The 17,366-nt window shown below is 37.9% G+C and overlaps 1 protein-coding gene across 1 annotated transcript; it reads right to left on the reverse strand.

Annotated features, from left to right (window-relative positions):
• Window positions 1-1,776: 1,776 nt before the first annotated feature.
• On the reverse strand, window positions 1,777-17,161 carry top1a (DNA topoisomerase Ia). Its single transcript, XM_056251502.1, has 21 exons — window positions 17,006-17,161; window positions 16,579-16,603; window positions 13,376-13,472; window positions 13,016-13,139; window positions 12,802-12,848; window positions 8,336-8,425; window positions 8,126-8,207; window positions 7,932-8,029; window positions 7,623-7,738; window positions 7,120-7,241; window positions 6,911-7,033; window positions 6,633-6,820; window positions 6,408-6,552; window positions 5,596-5,739; window positions 5,176-5,361; window positions 2,977-3,045; window positions 2,741-2,855; window positions 2,509-2,636; window positions 2,292-2,386; window positions 2,025-2,174; window positions 1,777-1,941 (listed from the first exon to the last, which is right to left on the reverse strand). Exons 1-21 carry the CDS (start codon window positions 17,036-17,038, stop codon window positions 1,839-1,841), a joined length of 2,280 nt encoding a protein of 759 aa, XP_056107477.1. The 5' UTR covers window positions 17,039-17,161; the 3' UTR covers window positions 1,777-1,838.
• Between the last annotated feature and the right edge of the window lie 205 nt (window positions 17,162-17,366).

Consider the following 17,366-nt stretch of genomic DNA (forward strand, 5'->3'; position numbering starts at 1 on the left):
GTCGCTTCAATCAGTTTCATTAACGTTAAAGCGGGAGAAGAAGCCATCTGGGAAGAAGAAACCGAGGGAACAAATGATTAGAATACTTTGCGGAGCACAAGAGTCACAGAGAGGTCCTCGGTGCACTTTTCAAAAGGAATGAAACCTTGCCTAAGACTACAGCTTGGCTAATACATCACACAGGCCGTTCTTCCAAGACAAACAGGCTGGGTCTTTTTACGCTCCCCCTCCGAGTTCTTCCTGAGGCCTGTTCTCAAAGCAAGACTTGGTGCTCGTTTCACGCGGTTCTGGGAACACAGGAAGTTCTTCAACCCATTATTCTAAGCAGAAAACATCTTAAAGCATCGAGTTCTCGAAAAATCTCGCCCGTTGATGAAACGATGTTCAGATTTTAGAAGAGATTTTAAAAAGCTAAAACCAAGCGAGTTTCTTTGATAACAACGTGTAAATCATGTTGTAGGGTTTTATTTTTTAAATAACCTACAAATGAGCAAAACAAAAACAAAAAAACAATCAGAGGTTATGGCATGAGCTTGATAAGTTGGAAAAAGTTACATGGCTGTCACTAACATTTCTTTCCAGACTGGAGTGGAAAAACAAAACAAAGATTCTGTTCAAGTTATTGTTAAAATAAGTCTATCCTCATATCTTAAAACAATTACAAAATAAAACAGCTTAAAATTAGAACACAGACTTTTGTTTTTTGGCAAAGTTGTTTTCCCTCACATACCCTTCAGAAAAAAAAAAACTCTTCTGCCATACCCTGAAATAATACATCCTAATAGTGATATCTTCAAGTAACAGATACAGGTGGTTTTTTTTATTACCTTTTTTTATCTTATGGAAACAGTCATTACACATTAAGTTAAAACCAGATGGAGACTCAAAGCCATGAAGACAATCTGTAGGATACTAAAGACAAAAGGTGTGTGTGTGTGTGGGGGGGGGGGGGGGGGGGGGGGGGGGGGGGGGGGGGTTGGGGTAAATTGGTTCACATTTACACTGGAAACAAGACCCTGATATATACGCTGTAAAAAAACAAAAAAAAAAAACAAGAGCAATTCACATTCTGCATGTTTAAGGAACTAATAGGTGAAGCTGTAATCCCCTGTAGCTCAACCAAGCATCCTACTTTGTGGTCTAGATATAGTTTACACAAGAGTTCCAACTCCAGTTTAAAAGTGAACAGTTCATGTAACACTCACTCAAACACACAGCTTTACATGGTCATATTTCCCATAAAATATCACACCTGGTGTACACATTTCTTCTCCTAAAAAGGCGTGTGCGTGTACTTAAGCAATTCTTTGATTTTTTTTTTTTTATCTTCTATTAAAATATAGAATTCATTATTAATACAGGAGGGCTAAAAATACAGCAAAACTAAAAATGAAATGATCCACAAAGCAATTTGTAGTTGAATACAGTAGCTATAGGACCACGCAAGTTCATAGTTCAGACATCCTCGGGCCCCTTTGTCCAGAGATGGGAGGGGAGTGAGACAGAAAGTGTTCATTAGGTCAGCCACTGATTTTCCAGTTCATGGCTTAAAGACCATGCAACCTTGCGTACAGACTCGCCATACTTCATTCTTAAAAGTACGACCCAATAAAACCTACAAGATTACAGGTCACAGCCTAAAAAAAATAAAATAAAAATCAGTCACCCAAATCATGGCATTTAGGCCTCCTCTCGACACTATGCTTGTTTCACATCTTTCCCTTGCCAGGTTCATAACCTGTTGGAAATCACTTAGACTAAAAGAATTATATATATATATAAAAAAAAAAAAGAAAAAAGAATGGGGTGGAGGGAAAAGTAAAAATCGCAAAGAGGATTTAAAATTCAAAGTCTTTTTCAGCCATGTCAATAGCCCAGGCAAATTTCTCACGCTGAGTTTTGTTGTAGATCTTTTCTATCGGGATTTCAAACTTCTTGCACCTGGAAGGAAATAAAAAGAATATTAAAATGGGGCATAAATCCAAAAGACTTTTACAGCACAACCTACGAAAATGTCATCTCACCAAGCTACTGAGATGCGTGGGTCCAGGTAGTTGAGCTTGGAGGTACCCAGGGCAATCTGCTTGTTTTCCTCCCGGTCAGTGGCTTGTACCTCCAGCTTCATCAGCTGCTCCTCGACCCTCTGCACGGCTTTCTTCTTGGTCTCCACGGCCCTGGGTTGCCAAAACCATCAACATTAAAGCAGCATACAATCACATACAAACGCACAATGAGCATCAGAGGGGCCAAATTCAGTTGGGCGCCCTTCAAGCAAATATTTTGACACTCACTTCTTGGATTTCTCATCTCTGCGTACTTTGGCGTCAGCCTTGGCACTTTTCAGTTCTCTTTTAGCATCAGCAAGCTGTTCCTTCTTTGCGTCAATCTGGTTTTAATGAACAAGTGAATGCAGGAAAGGCAAACATTTAGATGGTCCAACAGACCCTGCACTAACAAAAAAAATACCAGCATAAAGACAACGAGGACAAGGTCACAAACGTCTCATACCTTTGTCTGAAGATTTTGCATGGACTTCTCAAACGTCTTGGGTGGTGCCCTCTGGTGGTTACACAGGATGGCTACTGCTCGGTTAGCCCGATTGTAGGAGAGGATTTTCGCAGGAACATTTTCTTCCGCTAAAAACAATTAATAATAAACTTAAGTCACATTGTACATAACCGACTCTATTTCTGGTAACTCGCCCCAATCTAATTCTTTATATACAGTGAATAGAACTTACAGTTTGTGAGTTCGCTCAGCTGCTGCTGCAGTGTGATGGAGGCGTTGTAAGTACGGAACACTTTAGCCGTAAGGCCATCCATCAACTCCTGAAGATGCTTGTTCAAAATCGATGTCTGCAATAAAGGGAAGTCATTTTAAAATTGAGGACGTTGGTCTTAATTTGATGCATTTAGCATAAGCATTTTACTTGGTATTCTAAGCAATAAACACAGACTGGTGAAAAAGACTGCTTACATTGAGTCGATCGAAGAGGTCATCCTCCGGCTCCTTGTCCTCCATGAACAGCTGGAGATTTTTGAAAACCTGTAACATTTTAAATGGGATTTTCACAAAAGGCAGAAAAAACACGACTGCTAATTAATAGCACTCAGATAAGGAGTTTTCATTTGTACATGGCACAGTAAATCGGTGAAGCACACATTTGATTTATAAAAGCGCCTTTCACAAACCCAAGGACACTTGCAATGTACAAAAGACAGTCAAAAGTTTTTGTTCGTTTTTTTCTTTTTTTTGGTTAGACAACAAAATACAAAAAAAAGGATTGGAAAGAGCAACTGGCATGAATTGATGACTGCAGTATGAGAAGCAATCAACATTGGTTTAACAATTAAAATACGGGGGGGGGGGGGCAACTTCATAGATGCTGAAGCAAAGCACTCCCAAGTCTATGGGCACCTAGAAACATCTAATGCCCATGAAGGACAATCAAAACTTAGTTAATATCTTGGCAACAGAGGTTCAAAGAGTGTGCACAACGGCATAAAAATAAATCAATTCAGTTCAGTATCCCATGACGAGCATTAAAAACTGTAATTAGAACTTTATTGCATGCGTTTAGTAACCGGTGAAGTTGCTGGAGAATGATACGAGTGGACTTTTTGGTGTAATGGCACAGGCTGCAGAGTTTTGGATATATTAGCTCTGTACCAAAAACCTAATGAGATGCCTCAGGCAGCATCCTAACTGAAAAAAACCTTACAAGTGACTGATTTGGAATGCTCTACATCAGCAAACTGCACACCACAAAGGAGCCTCTGCATAATCTCTTCAAGAATTTCTAAATCAACGTTTATTTTGCCCCATCTTAGATAGATTGATTCTTATAGGGTATTGCAAAAAGCTCACTTTATATGTGATGGATACATGTTAGGGGTGTAACGGTACACAGAAGTCATGGTTCGGTTCATACATCACTGTTCGGTACAATGGAGGGAAAAGCAAAACAAAAATGCAGAAGGCAAAAAAAAATTTATTATGCATGTCTCAGGCTGTACCACCTAGTGTATTACTACATTTGAGTAATTCATGTAATTAACGTATTACGATTGGAGCATTTTCCCTCTCTCTGTGTGGGTGTGGGGGGGCTGGATTAAAGGAAAATAAATGTCTTAAACCTTGTATTTTTTAAATAAGTTTTATTAATAAAGTAAAGGCATACAACCAGTTTAGTGCATTGACAATATTTTTAAAATTAGTTTAATTAAATTAATAAAAAGACAAATACTTTGAGATATGTTTGGTATTTGTACCTGAATTTAAAATTAATTTGCTATATTTCAGATCAATATATATTTTTTCCCCTTAATTTTAACACTAACGTTATTCTCATCTGAATTATAAATAAATTTATTTCTGTATACAATACTACCATAAAAAATAAAATCAAATGTGTTTTTTAAATCAATGTAGAATGCGTAATTTAAAAATAAACAGATTAGTGCTCTGTTTGAGGACACGAAATGAAAACCAATGCAGTATGATGAATGTCCAAAAGATGGCACCCACAGACCGTTTCTAATGGGTTGGATAAATAGATAAGATAACAGCTGTCATCATGACTCATGAATGTTTTGCTGGTCAAACGGAAAATATATATAGTTCTGATTTTTTTCCCTCCCGTTTATCTACAGCTCAGATCTAGAATTCTGAAGTGAAACAAAGTAGCGCTGTAATAATTTTATGAATTAACCAAATAAAAGAGAAAGAAACTTGCGATCTTAAAGAGGCCGGCGGGTCCTCTAACTCTTGTGGGTCGCCACCACTCGCCATACACGTCCTTAGTGCTGCTATCTCTGACTCACTCACTGGACCGCCGTCGACCTGACAAAAAAACTGCACCTATGCGGAGCTCGCCTAGGCGGGGCTACAGATTATGTGTCCCTAAAGAACCCGCGTATCTTACGGTAGTTCCGCATTACATTAATTTGCACGCGAGTTTTATACCGTGTAAATTCATGCACCGAACCGTGACGCCCGTACAGTTTCGGTTCAATACGAATACATGTACCGTTACACCCCTAATACATGTGAGGCTGCCTTATGGTTCACCTAAAATTTGCCTTCAGAGGTGTACCTATGATGCCTTAAAGCATTGTTCGGAATGTAAAAAATATAATAGAGCGAAGAACAGGAGAGAAAAAAACAACAACTTACCCTCTTCTCAACAGGGACTTTGTTGTAGTATCTAATGGAGTCTTTACCGAGGAAGTCAAACTCCACGACATACTCCTGGCCGTCCATCTCTTGATGGAGAGATAGATGTTCCACTCTAAGTGAGCAGCAGCCCACTGTGTCAGCGGTCTCTCCTTCCTCCTTTTCATTACCTGCTCTCAGAGCCAGCTACACCACATAGAAACAAGATGTAGAACACCGTTCTGCCTTTCAACTTCTGCTTTAGCTCAAAAAGATATTACCAACTTTGCATTAAAATGTACAACCATGGACAATTTTTTGTTAACTGAACCAAATGCTTTAAGAGCTTTTATAGAGTACATCTGAATTAACATTCATTACATGCTTTCAGGGTCATGAGCTTGAAGTGAAGGATGTTACATTGATCTAAGAAATGCAAACCTTGTCAATGAAGTAAAGAGCAACAGCACGTTGTCTGATCCTCATCTCTTTTGATTTCCAGTCTTCGCGGTATTGCGAACGGATCCGCTCCACACACTTTTTCAACCGACGGGCTGTTTCATATTTCTGCCAATCCTTCTCTCCCTGCAAGAAATACAACACAAGGGACGCACCGATATTAAAATCAGATAATTAATTTTATAAGACGATAAAAACTTTCACATTATGGCTGATATTTAAAATGGCTGAAATCTACGCCATTTTGTCTATTTAAAAATAAAACCAACCAAAAATCTTCGATTTTGGAATTTCAATTTATAGAAATTAAAAAAGGCTGATGATACCAATATATACTACCGCACAAAAGTTTGGGATCACTAAGGTTTTTTTTTTAAAGATACTTATATTCATACTGAAAACCTTACTTAAATTTCAGCAAGGATGCATTAAATTGATAAGCAGTAGTGAAGATGTACATTTTTCCAAAAGATCTCCATAAATAAATACTGTTCTGCCTTTTCTGAATATTCTTTTCAATTCAAAAAAATATTATGCAGCACAACACTTTCAACATTTCCAAGTAATGGCTGCCTAATAGAAAAACTTTCACAATATTATCTTTTTTTGTGCAAATAAATGCAGCCGTGGTGAGCATAAGAAAATTATTTCCAAAACATAAAAAATAAAAATCATACTGACTTTAAACTTTTCAACGGTAGTGTACATCTGAATATTTTGAAATGTATAGAACAAATCAGTCAATGCTACTGAAATCCTAATTCTACTAAAATGAGATGCCTGTTATAATTTACCTTAATCCTTGAACTGGGGTTCAGCATGATGTATTTGATAGAGCCTTGAATATTCTCAGTCCAGGACACCAGCCACGTCACCTTGTTGTCATGACGCACCTCCTTCCACTTCGTCCCGGGAGGTGGTTTAGGATGTTTTGAGTCCCTACAATGAGAAGCATAGGATTACAAAAAAAAAATTCTCAGCAGATGGGATGATGTTGCGCTGTGTTGAATGCTCCTTACTTGCTGCAGTTAACGATAATGTCCTCAGGTCGGATACGACGCTTCAGCATGCCCATTTTGGGATGGTCACCTCTGCCACGGAACAAGCCTGGAGGCTCAATACGGAAGTTGGCAATGCGCTCTTTGTGATTGTCCATAACACAGAAGCCATACTCCTGCAGAAGGCGCTCATTCTCCTCTTTAATTTTCTAAAGGTGGAAAAAAGAAAGTTTGACTCGAGACAAAACACCACGATATTTTACCAACAATTACTTAGGTAAAATTAAAAATCAAAATACCAGTTTCTCTTCTTTAGTCATGGCCTTCCTGGCTTCGGATTGAGCTTTGAAATATTCGCTCATTTCAGAAAAGTCACACTTATTCAGATCTGAGATTTTGGATTTCTCTTCAGATGTCATTTCCTAAAATGACAAGATCATGCAAGATTAATAAAAGTCTCACACTTTTTAAAAAGCAAGAGGGGAGGATGACACCATGGCAACATTACCTTCCTCCAATCTTTGAAGAAGTTTTTCCGAAATATATCCTTGGTGGTGTACTCATGGTCCAACATCTTTGCAAAGAAGGTGGCCACCTCCTCTGCTCCAGGGCTGAGTTTCATATGTTTACCTGGTGACAGACCATAAAATACCATAAAAGCAGGTTCAGGACAGCTGCAAAAAGAGCTAAATCCATCTTTTCATCAAGATCATTCAATGTTACTAAAGCCTCAGCGTCTGAACCTTTCTACTAAAAAGCCAATTACTGAAGATAATGGCCAATGTCCATTGTAAAGAACTTTGAGTTTGGGTGGAGTCTTTAGCAATATACTAATGAAAAAAAAAAAAACCACAGTGTGTTCAAAGGAACAGAGTTGTTTAAAACATTTGAAGTTTACACAATCCAACATCTGCTTCTCCAACAGTTTTGATGGCCATCCAATCAGAATAACTCTAGAACAGGATGGTCTACCCACCTCACACACTGCCATTGAGTCGTTAAAAGACGTACCGTCATAATAGAACTTGACATTGCTGGGAATAGGGTCATATGGAGGCGCAAAGACAGGGCCTTTGTGTTCCAAAAACTTCCATTTCACGCCATCTGTGTACCTCTCTTCCTCCCACCTAAATGGTATGAAAAAGCACAAAGATGGAAGGAGGTAAACCAACATCCCAATACAGGCAACCACAATGGCTCTGCAAAGTGCCGGAACAAGGACATTTCTGATCTGCACCATATCTCTGAATAAAATCAAAACAGACTCAAGACGAGGAATAAGCCTACAATTACTTGACCATGAGAGGATGTGAGACTAACCATTTCCACTTATCTTCTGGCTCCTTTTTTGCTTTTTTCTTGCCATCTGTGGCAACTTCTCCTTTCTTGTCTTTTGTCTTCTTTTTGGGCTTTATGTCCTATGGCAAAACAGAAGATTCCAAAAAAGTTTTTTTTGTACAATTAATAATTTGAAAGTCTAACTTAGGCGAGATAAGCCAATGCCTTAAACATACCTCTTCTACCTGTTTCCGTTTCTTTGCCTTCTTTTCACTCCTGTCATCCTCAGTTTTAATCTTTTTGGGCTTGAACTCAGCACTGAAGGAATAAAAAAAAAGAAGTTTTTGTTTAAATTGTCTGGCACCCAACACCTTTCAGTTACCATATAATCACTTCCTATATGCTTTAAAGCTTAAAATTATAAAATAATTTGTGATTACACTTACTCGTCATCATCGCGTTCTCTCTTCAGAGACTTCTCGTGTTTAGGAGAGTGGTAGAAGTCATCATTCTCAGGTTCAGACTTAATAAAAGGGCTGTATAAAGGATGAGACACATTATTTGTTTTCTTGCTCATGAGATCAATACTGAGAACCCATTTAAATTGTCTCAAGATAAATTCATGTTTTGAATTATGTGATTACAACCATGCCATTGGTCTTAAAGGGATCATACGAGGAAACAATTTTCTTTGATCTTTTAAGATAAACTCAGCGTTCAGAGGAAGCAGTATAGATACTATTATACAAAACAGAAGTTCACGAGTAATAATAAGGTACAAAAAGTTTGCTAACACTGGTGTATGTAGCAGCTGAATATGTCCCAATATTGGCAAATGAAGTTTATGTATACCAAGATTGCTGATCAAGTAGGATCTTTTGCAACTCTCTATGCACACCTTGGCAGTAGAATCACCATTGGCTGGAAAATGTTTTAGTTTAATCACTAGACTGATATTATAAACTCATAATACATATATAACGTATAACATATATATGTATTATATATACATATTATATATATATAACCACCAAATCAGCTTATCTTTGTAAAAAGGCACAGCTTCTTAAATATCTCAACGTACACTTAACATCAGTCAATCAAGCATTATAATATTATGATATGATAATCAAGTACTATTTAATGATAAAACTTTAGTAATTAGAACTAAAACTTGGTAACAATGTATGAATGCATATTTGTCATTTTAACTAAACTTAGGACTGGTGGTGGTGCTTAAGATATTGTTGGTCATTCACCGTTTCTGTATAAAAAAATAGATAATGGTAATTAATATTAAGATACTACTACTACTAGGGGTGGTTAATCTGTCTGATTTCCCGATTCGATTCGATTATTGAAGTCCCGATTCGATTACAGTCGATTTTCGATTATTAACGATTCTCGATTAGCGATTATTGATTTTCCATTTCACAACAGTAAACGAAAATACACTACAAAGTGTTTGCAGTATTAAAAAAAGTCAGCTGCTGAATTACTTAACTCTTTTATTGAGAAACAACAACTCAAAGCACTTTCTGTGTCGTGTAGTTATAACTTCAGAATTATTTGTATGTAGCTTATGTTCTGTAGAACACAGAAATTAATACATCACATTGTGTTGTGACTCATCAAGTTGAACTAAACAATAACAAATAAATGAAAGGCTTATTTCCTTTAGGAAGTAGATCAGAACCAACATACTGTAGAAATTGGACCATTTTCTTCTAGAAAGACAGGGTGTTGTAGCAAGCAACGCTCGTTAGGCCGGAGACACACTGGCTGCGTGGCGTGAGCGTGGCGCTTCTGTTGCGTGTCAGCTGCGTCGCGTTTTCTGTGTCTTTGCACACCAGAAACGTGTCTGACGCGGCGCCGCTGCTGCTAGGTGACATAGAGGGACAGTCTACATTTGGGTTAGCGGTGTGTTAATCCTTACTACAACAATTTCAACTCTTGCCTCTTGCCTTTACGACAACAATTTCAACTGTTATCACACATCTTCCAAAATCCGAAAAATAGGGAAGTGGGCTGTCTGTTTATTTCAATAACATTTACAAATTTTGTGTAGCTTTAAAGAGCCTATATTTAGCCTGATGGTGGACCGTCACTCAGAAGACACACTATGTTGTTATTGTAACCTATAATCTTTATATCCTCCTGAGGCCCAGAACGTTTTTTTCAAAAGTTTTTTTTTTTCTTCATGTAATCACATTGTTAAGAGCATAAGAAACAAATGAAAAAAAAAGAGATATTTTATTCATATGTTATGCTATGACCTCTGTAGTGAACACCAGGACTCGATTGTTTAAAAAATAAAAATGACATAAATTTGTATATAGGCAAAAATAATGGCAATATTTGAAAATCGATAATTATTATTATTATTTGTTTAAATTACATTGATATCTGAATTTATATCAAAACCTAGACTTTCAAACATCAAAATGTAATTTATTAATATGTATTCGTGTACAAAATGACATATAACCATCGTTTCCTATTCTATTTTGCCTGGAAACGCTTCCAACACGCTTGCGTGTCGCGTGAAAAATAGGCGTCGGTTCTATTTCTAGCATGCAAGCGTTGCAGGCAGTGTGCAAGCTCTAACCTGTTAACATGGGAGCCGAAATAAAAACGGACACACCACGCAGCTGAGACGCCGCCACGCAGCCAGTGTGTCTCCGGCACACCTGCTCTCACTCGCTCTGGCTGCCGTTACACGCGCTTGCTAACTAGTGATGTGTCGTTCATGAACGATTCGTTCATTTTGAACGAATCTTTAATATGACTCGGGACTACCGAGTTGTCTCAGAGAGTGATTCGTTCATTTTGTGTTGATCGCGCATGCGCATTGCGCAACATATGGTTTCTGAATCTGTACTGGAAATGATTAGTTCATCTCTCTCGAGTTCGGGACGGGTCCGAGTCTTTCGTTCTTCCTGTCAGTCCCATAGAGGCTATGCTGTCAGTACCGGAAAGAGTAATGATTAGTTCATCTTTCGAGTCTCGAGTTCGGGTTCGGCCGGGTCCGAGTCTTTCGTTCTTCCTGTCAGTCCCATAGAGGCTATGCTGTCAGTACCGGAAAGAGTAATGATTAGTTCATCTTCTGAGTCTTCGGGTTTGAGTCCTTCGTTCTTTTGTCACGTGACTTGTCACCGTATTGAATAGCCTACTAATTCACAACCTTTTTACAAACAAGCACGTAGTTAATGTATAATATAATAGTAGTTAATTAATGTATAATATATAATAAAACACACCACAGATGCACAAGAAAAATTTAAAGAAACGGACAGGGACAATAATAAGATGGAACTTTTATTTTTCAGATAATGTTTATTTCACATATTTTGTATTTTAATTCCTAAATATAAAACAATATACATTCAGACGCAGTCAATAATACGAATCTAATATTGTATTTGATGCGAGATACCAGCGGTCACGTGACAAAAGAACGAAGGACTCAAACCCGAAGACTCGAAGAAAATGAACTAATCATTACTCTTTCCGGTACTGACAGCATAGCCTCTATGGGACTGACAGGAAGAACGAAAGACTCGGACCCGGCCGAACCCGAACTCGAGACTCGAAAGATGAACTAATCATTACTCTTTCCGGCCCTGCTGTATCACACACGGCACGGCCCAGCAGACAGATCAGAGTCAGACACTGACGAGTCGAAAACTAACGTCTCGAGACACAAGAAGAGGAGAACAAACCTGATAAATATGAAGTTGCAAAGGCAAGAACGTCTCGGATGAGGAGGTGAGGTGAACTAACAGAATCAGACTGCAATAGCCTGAACTTAAAACCCAACAACTAATCAATTCATAAAAATTTCGGTTTCTTATAATTTGGCTTTGGCTGCATTACCCTATAATTTATTTTTATTCTTTTTACAAATGTAATCAACATTTTCGTAAGTTCTAGATGTGTTGGGATATTTAACATGCCATTTTAATTATATTATGCTGAAATGAACGAAATGAACGAAATGACTCGAAAAAAGATTCGTTCATTTTGCTGAACGAGACTCAAAGATCCGAGTCAGTAAAATGATCCGAACTTCCCACTACTATTGCTAACTGGAACTGGGCGCGTTCGTGACGTTCAACTTCCGGTATAACATTTTTTACAAAATAAAATAATGCAATTTTTTTTTTATAATAATAAAAAATCGATTTTTGAAAATGTAATAATCGATTCATACTCGTCCATAACATACTCGCGATTAATCAATAATCGATTTTTTTCACCACCCCTAACTACTACCAATATACAACGCACTAAGGATTGAGCAGCTGGGTTCATGAATATTAATCACGTTGTCAGCTTTCACTCAAACTCATTTGCTGAAATCAAAACAGGGACGTAATAGATGAGCGCCAGCCAATGAGATTGCTGTTTGCGCATTAGTTCCACCCACTACCGGAGAAAACGGTATGTCTTCAGCTTGTTCTTAAAAGCTGAATAATTCCAAATGAACAAAGAATAGTTACATGTAGCGCACCGATTCTGCGTGGTACACAAGACTCTCACTCTTTGCGTGTGAGAAACAGCACTCTCAGCAAAGCGACGGCGAGTTGTGTGCCTTCACACGAGTTTATGGTACAACAAATACTCTGCGCATCCATTGAGATTAACTGAAATACTAGTACAGATCGCTTGACAGAGAGCGAAACTCAAGCGCTCAGTCAGCGTTCAGTGAGTGAAAATATATATGCTAAATTTACACTTGGCCTCTAGCGCGCACACACTGGTGAGAAAAATTCAATTCAAAATACAAACTTTTCTGAACCAGTCATGTCAAAATAGTGGAGAAAATAAAGTTTGTGACCACTTTAAAATGAACATCTACTCTTATGGTTACAGTTGCATGATTTACGTCAGATATAGGATTCTCACTCACCTTGCAAATCCGTTCTCCCTCTCTTTTTTGGGCTTGCCATCAAAAGACTTTTGAGGAAGAAAACGTAGGAGGGGAAAAAACAACAAGAGAAAGTGGTCAATAACAGCATTTAATATTGTGTGAATCACAAAAGACTATTTACAACTCCTCCATAGCCAGAGGATTCAGGTCAGATAAAAATGCTGCGATGTCAAAGTTAGAGGATTCTGCCCACCCGTTCCTCCTTTTTCTTCTCTTTGTGTTTGTCCTTCTGCTTGTCTGAGGAGGATCCATCTTTGAGTTTCAACCTCTCTTTATCTTTATCTCTGTGCTTTTTATCCGAGGAGTCCCTGTGTTCGCTGCCAAAAAGCAATAAAACATGTTGTGATCTAATTGCCACAATGGTCTGGTCCATCAACAAAATCAGCTCCAAATAGATGATAATGTTTACAAAGGAAGTTGCAGTAAAGCCAACATTCCTTCCTGTGGTCTGAACACTAAAGGCCACGCCCTGCTTATCAAACACACTCCATAAAGAGCAAACTGGGCTATAAACCACCTATACATCTACTGTAGAATAAAAGTGACATCATACCTGTTGCTGTACTTTGATTTCTCACGTTCTTTGTCTTTCTTGTGGTCCTTGTGTCTGTGTTCTTTGTCCTTGTATTTATCTTTGTGTTTGTGAGAATCTGCCAACAAAGAAATTAAAGATTATGTAGCACATTCAAAAGGCCACGAACACCTGGCAACAAAAGTATGTCCCTGGAACAGGAAAGACAGATTCAAAAGCAAAACTGAGGGTTATAAAGTGTACAAAAGAGTTAAATCAAAAAGACCTCTACATCGAAATTGTTCTGGTGCTATAGGTGTTCACAAACAAAAAACGAGGCAAAGAATAACCTGGAAACACTATGGCGGCTAATTTTGCTCACACCTAAATGAGAAATCTATTTGAGAATGGTCAAATGCTGAAGACCATTTACAGACAACTGGTTTGAAATAAGTACAGCATGACACATTTTGGGTTGTCCTTGCTGACCTACTGCAGACACATTAATCACACCTTGTAGATTTTGGCACTTTACCTCTTAAAGGGTGAAGTGTCCAGTTTTCACTCTCAGCTATGAATGGTGTTTATAGATACGCCATTCTTCACAGGGTTCAGCTAAGACTGTTTACTCTGAGAGGACTATTGCTTTAGGAAATGTGTAGGTTGGTAGGCTGGATTGGGTTACAAGAGAGCCAGGCATATCCTACTGACACTGTATCGGACAGTGAGAAACCTGGAGGTGTTTTGTAACAGGCTTCCCAAAAGGCAAAAGCAAAACGATCTACGTTTCTATTGCGAGGACCAAAGGAAAGAACGGGAATTATACGAGGCTTCAGAATCCAAACAAACTTAAATGTCATCCTTTAAGAGCACAGAGAAACAATGAACCTCATGTTACAGTAGGGTGCATTCAAGCATTAAGAGGGACAGGAGTGCTCAGTTAGGACGTGAAATCAAATCCTTTATCTTCTACAGTGCGCATGAGTGCATTTCCAAATGCGACAAACCTTCCTCTACCTCTAGATATGCATCCTTACTTGAACTCCTGTTCAGGCCTATTATTCATCTAGAAGTGTGGTGTTACATTTTAGCCTTGTGCTACATGTTATTAATTACGTAAAAAAAACAAAAAAAACATTCACTAGTATGGGCCAACCATTCACCATGTCCATTTTGCCCTTCAGCAAAACATGCACATCTGGGACTGTGGGATAACTTATTTGTGAATTGTACCCTCTAGTGGACAAGTTCATTGTCAGCAGAATTGTGAAGCTTCATTACAAAAAGCAAATCCACAGTAATGAAGTCTGAAATAAGCCTTTTGACTAAAATGAATGCATTGAGTGAACCAAACAAAGGAAACGCAAAAGAAAAGCTTCATATACTAAAATGACCAGCAAACGGACAATTAGATTTAGTGCATGCTAGGCCAGTGCAAAAATAGTCCCAAGATATATTTAAGATTGAGACAAAACACATTCCTCAAGTGTGATTTCAAAAAGTTGCCACTATGATACCAGATATATAACATTGTTTATGGTACATCTCATGCGTACAAATGTAGTTATGGGCCGACACAAGATTTGGAGAAAAAAAAGCAAATTTCTACACATTGTGTCACTGTTTTATTAAATATACGATCTCATTTTATTGTTTCCAGGGCTGAGCATGGCTTTTTAATATCCCCAAACCCTGATAAGCACTTGGTGGACGCTCAATGGAATGGCATGGTGTAAACAGGCAGCTCGTGCATCAACAGCCATCAGTTAAACATCCTAAATGCTCTTATAGTGGGGAGCAAAATTGATTACCAGAAGCATCATGCACATTTAGAGTACGGACTGTGTGGATTTTAAGTGTAGCATGAAAAAAAAAATTCAAAAAAAGCATTTATTTGAGATGAGTTGCAGAAAATAAATAAAAAATAAAGGATAAAACGCGGTGGCAGAAATCCTTTACCCACCCACATTGTTGTATCTATTATTTCCCAGTGGAATACAAAATTAATTATCAAAGTACAATCAAAATGCATGACGACTGACTTAAGTCAGCAGCGGTTTTGTTTAATTTTTTTATTCAGATTGAAACTTGAATTTTATTTTGAATTATACCATTATACTACTAACATCATTGCACTTATAATAAGCAGTGGAAGAAATGTCACTGATGCCCTGTAAAATAAAGTGCATAAGAAACCTGATTATTACGCGTTTGTGTCAGAAATATGAAAAATATATATATATATAAAAAATTAAAATCACGAGTTTTCATTTTTGTCTATTAAATTAGCACATGTTGGCACCCTTATAATGCATTGCATAACACAAAAAGAGGTCTGGTGCCTAAGTGCTGTGGGATTTCCTGTCATGGCATGCTAAAAAGTTTTAAACTGCATAGAAATAGGAAATACTCTCATTAGTAACTTATCTTTTCGAGGTAAAAAAACTACTACAATAAAAGCAGTGAGTTCAGTAATATCTTTGGATGGCCATGTTTTGAACCTGCATGATCAAACTAATGTCACCAATGACAGTTGTGTGAAATCAAGTTTAGCTACAAAAAAACAAAATCCTACAGTACTGGCTCGTTTAGGTTCATTAAATCTGGTTGTGACTTAATTTGACGCAGATTAGATTACAGTATACAGTACAGCATAACAAAAGATGAGTTTTATAGATATTAAATACCTGCATAATTACAGTTGATGTTTTAATAGTAAATGTCCATTTTTCATGAGACCTCATCGAATAAAAGTGTATTTGAGGTATGTGTTTATTTTCGTGCGCTGTTTTAAAACAGGTAACACGTTTCTCAAACCTTTTCCTCCATAATCACGTCGATGTGCACTTAACGTTTGCTACTAACGTTACATTCAGACCGCTAGACAGAGAAAAAGAAAATGGCGCAGAGACTAAGTCCTCAACCCCCAAACCCTCACTTTCACAAGCCCCGTTTGACCATTTTTCTAACTCTAAAAACGATCAAGCTACATTAACTAACAAAAAACCTCTTTCTCTTTCAAAATCGCCGTTTTTCGTTTATTTAAAAGCAGTATAAATGCGATTTAGAAGGGCTCAATGTGAACAATAGGCGCTTGTCAGAGAGCGAGAGGGGACTTAGTCTCTGGGACGCCATTTCTGTCCTTAAAACTAACTGGTCGTCAGGCAAGCTGCTGAGCGATCACGTTAAATGTATAAAACGCATGTGTTTTATCATAATGTGGTGATTAGACAAGTCCCACTCACCATTATATCTGGATCCCGACTCGATCTGCGGAAAAACAGTGGTGTATAAGTTAATGTTAAACCGTGCCATGTCAATAGGCTGCTAACTTTCAACTTAATGCTAGTCGAAGTTAGCATTCAAGCTAACAAACCTGTTCATAAAACAGCGTTTAAACACCACCGCTGCGGAGGCCAGGGGACTGTTTAAAGTTTTTATTCCCAAAATTAAGCATTTGTTAGTGGACGTTAATGTACGATAAGCGGCAAAGGACAGCAAGGGCTAAAAATACAAAATTATTACATTCAAAGACGACTTCTGGTGCATGTTAGCTTAGCATGCTTGGGGAAAACTGCCGCTGCGGATGGAATTTAAACAGCCGAGCTAGTGACTACAAACCATCAAGAAAGAAAAAAAATAACTGACAACGTTAAATCACAAACACTTTACCTGGGAATCGTTGTGGGAATGGTCCCCACTCATTTCTATGTGTCTTATTTTAAAATAACACAGTTAAAAGCCTGTTAAAGTAAAATGCCGGCGAGGAGCTGTAGGCAGAATGAAGAAAGACACAGTTGTGTAACAGACCAAGCCCGAAATTTAAAGCACTGCGCATGTCAGACGCGTTTAAAAGGATAAAAAAGGCGTTATTCCTGCCTCTGGCTCCTCCCATACAGCTCCGATCTGTGACGTCACCCCTCATTTACTATGGTGGTAAGAGCCACGTGGTACCAAGTGAAGAGAAGCTTGTTAAAACAATTATTATTATAAATAATAATAATTGTAATAATAATAATAAACCATACATTTT

This window comes from Rhinichthys klamathensis, unplaced genomic scaffold (genome assembly GCF_029890125.1).
Source record: "Rhinichthys klamathensis goyatoka isolate OS25496 unplaced genomic scaffold, OSU_Roscu_1.1 h1tg000082l_1, whole genome shotgun sequence".
Classification (NCBI taxonomy): domain Eukaryota; kingdom Metazoa; phylum Chordata; class Actinopteri; order Cypriniformes; family Leuciscidae; genus Rhinichthys; species Rhinichthys klamathensis.

What these genes read in the sequence shown, in the direction of transcription:
- top1a (XM_056251502.1), bottom strand. Translation starts at nt 17,038, where the DNA reads ATGAGTGGGGACCATTCCCACAACGATTCCCAG. An exon ending in AAATCAAAGTACAGCAACAG is followed by an intron (nt 13,140 to 13,375) that starts GTATGATGTCAC and finishes GCTTTTTGGCAG; the next exon opens with CGAACACAGGGACTCCTCGG. An exon ending in TCTTCAAAGATTGGAGGAAG is followed by an intron (nt 7,034 to 7,119) that starts GTAATGTTGCCA and finishes TTGTCATTTTAG; the next exon opens with GAAATGACATCTGAAGAGAA.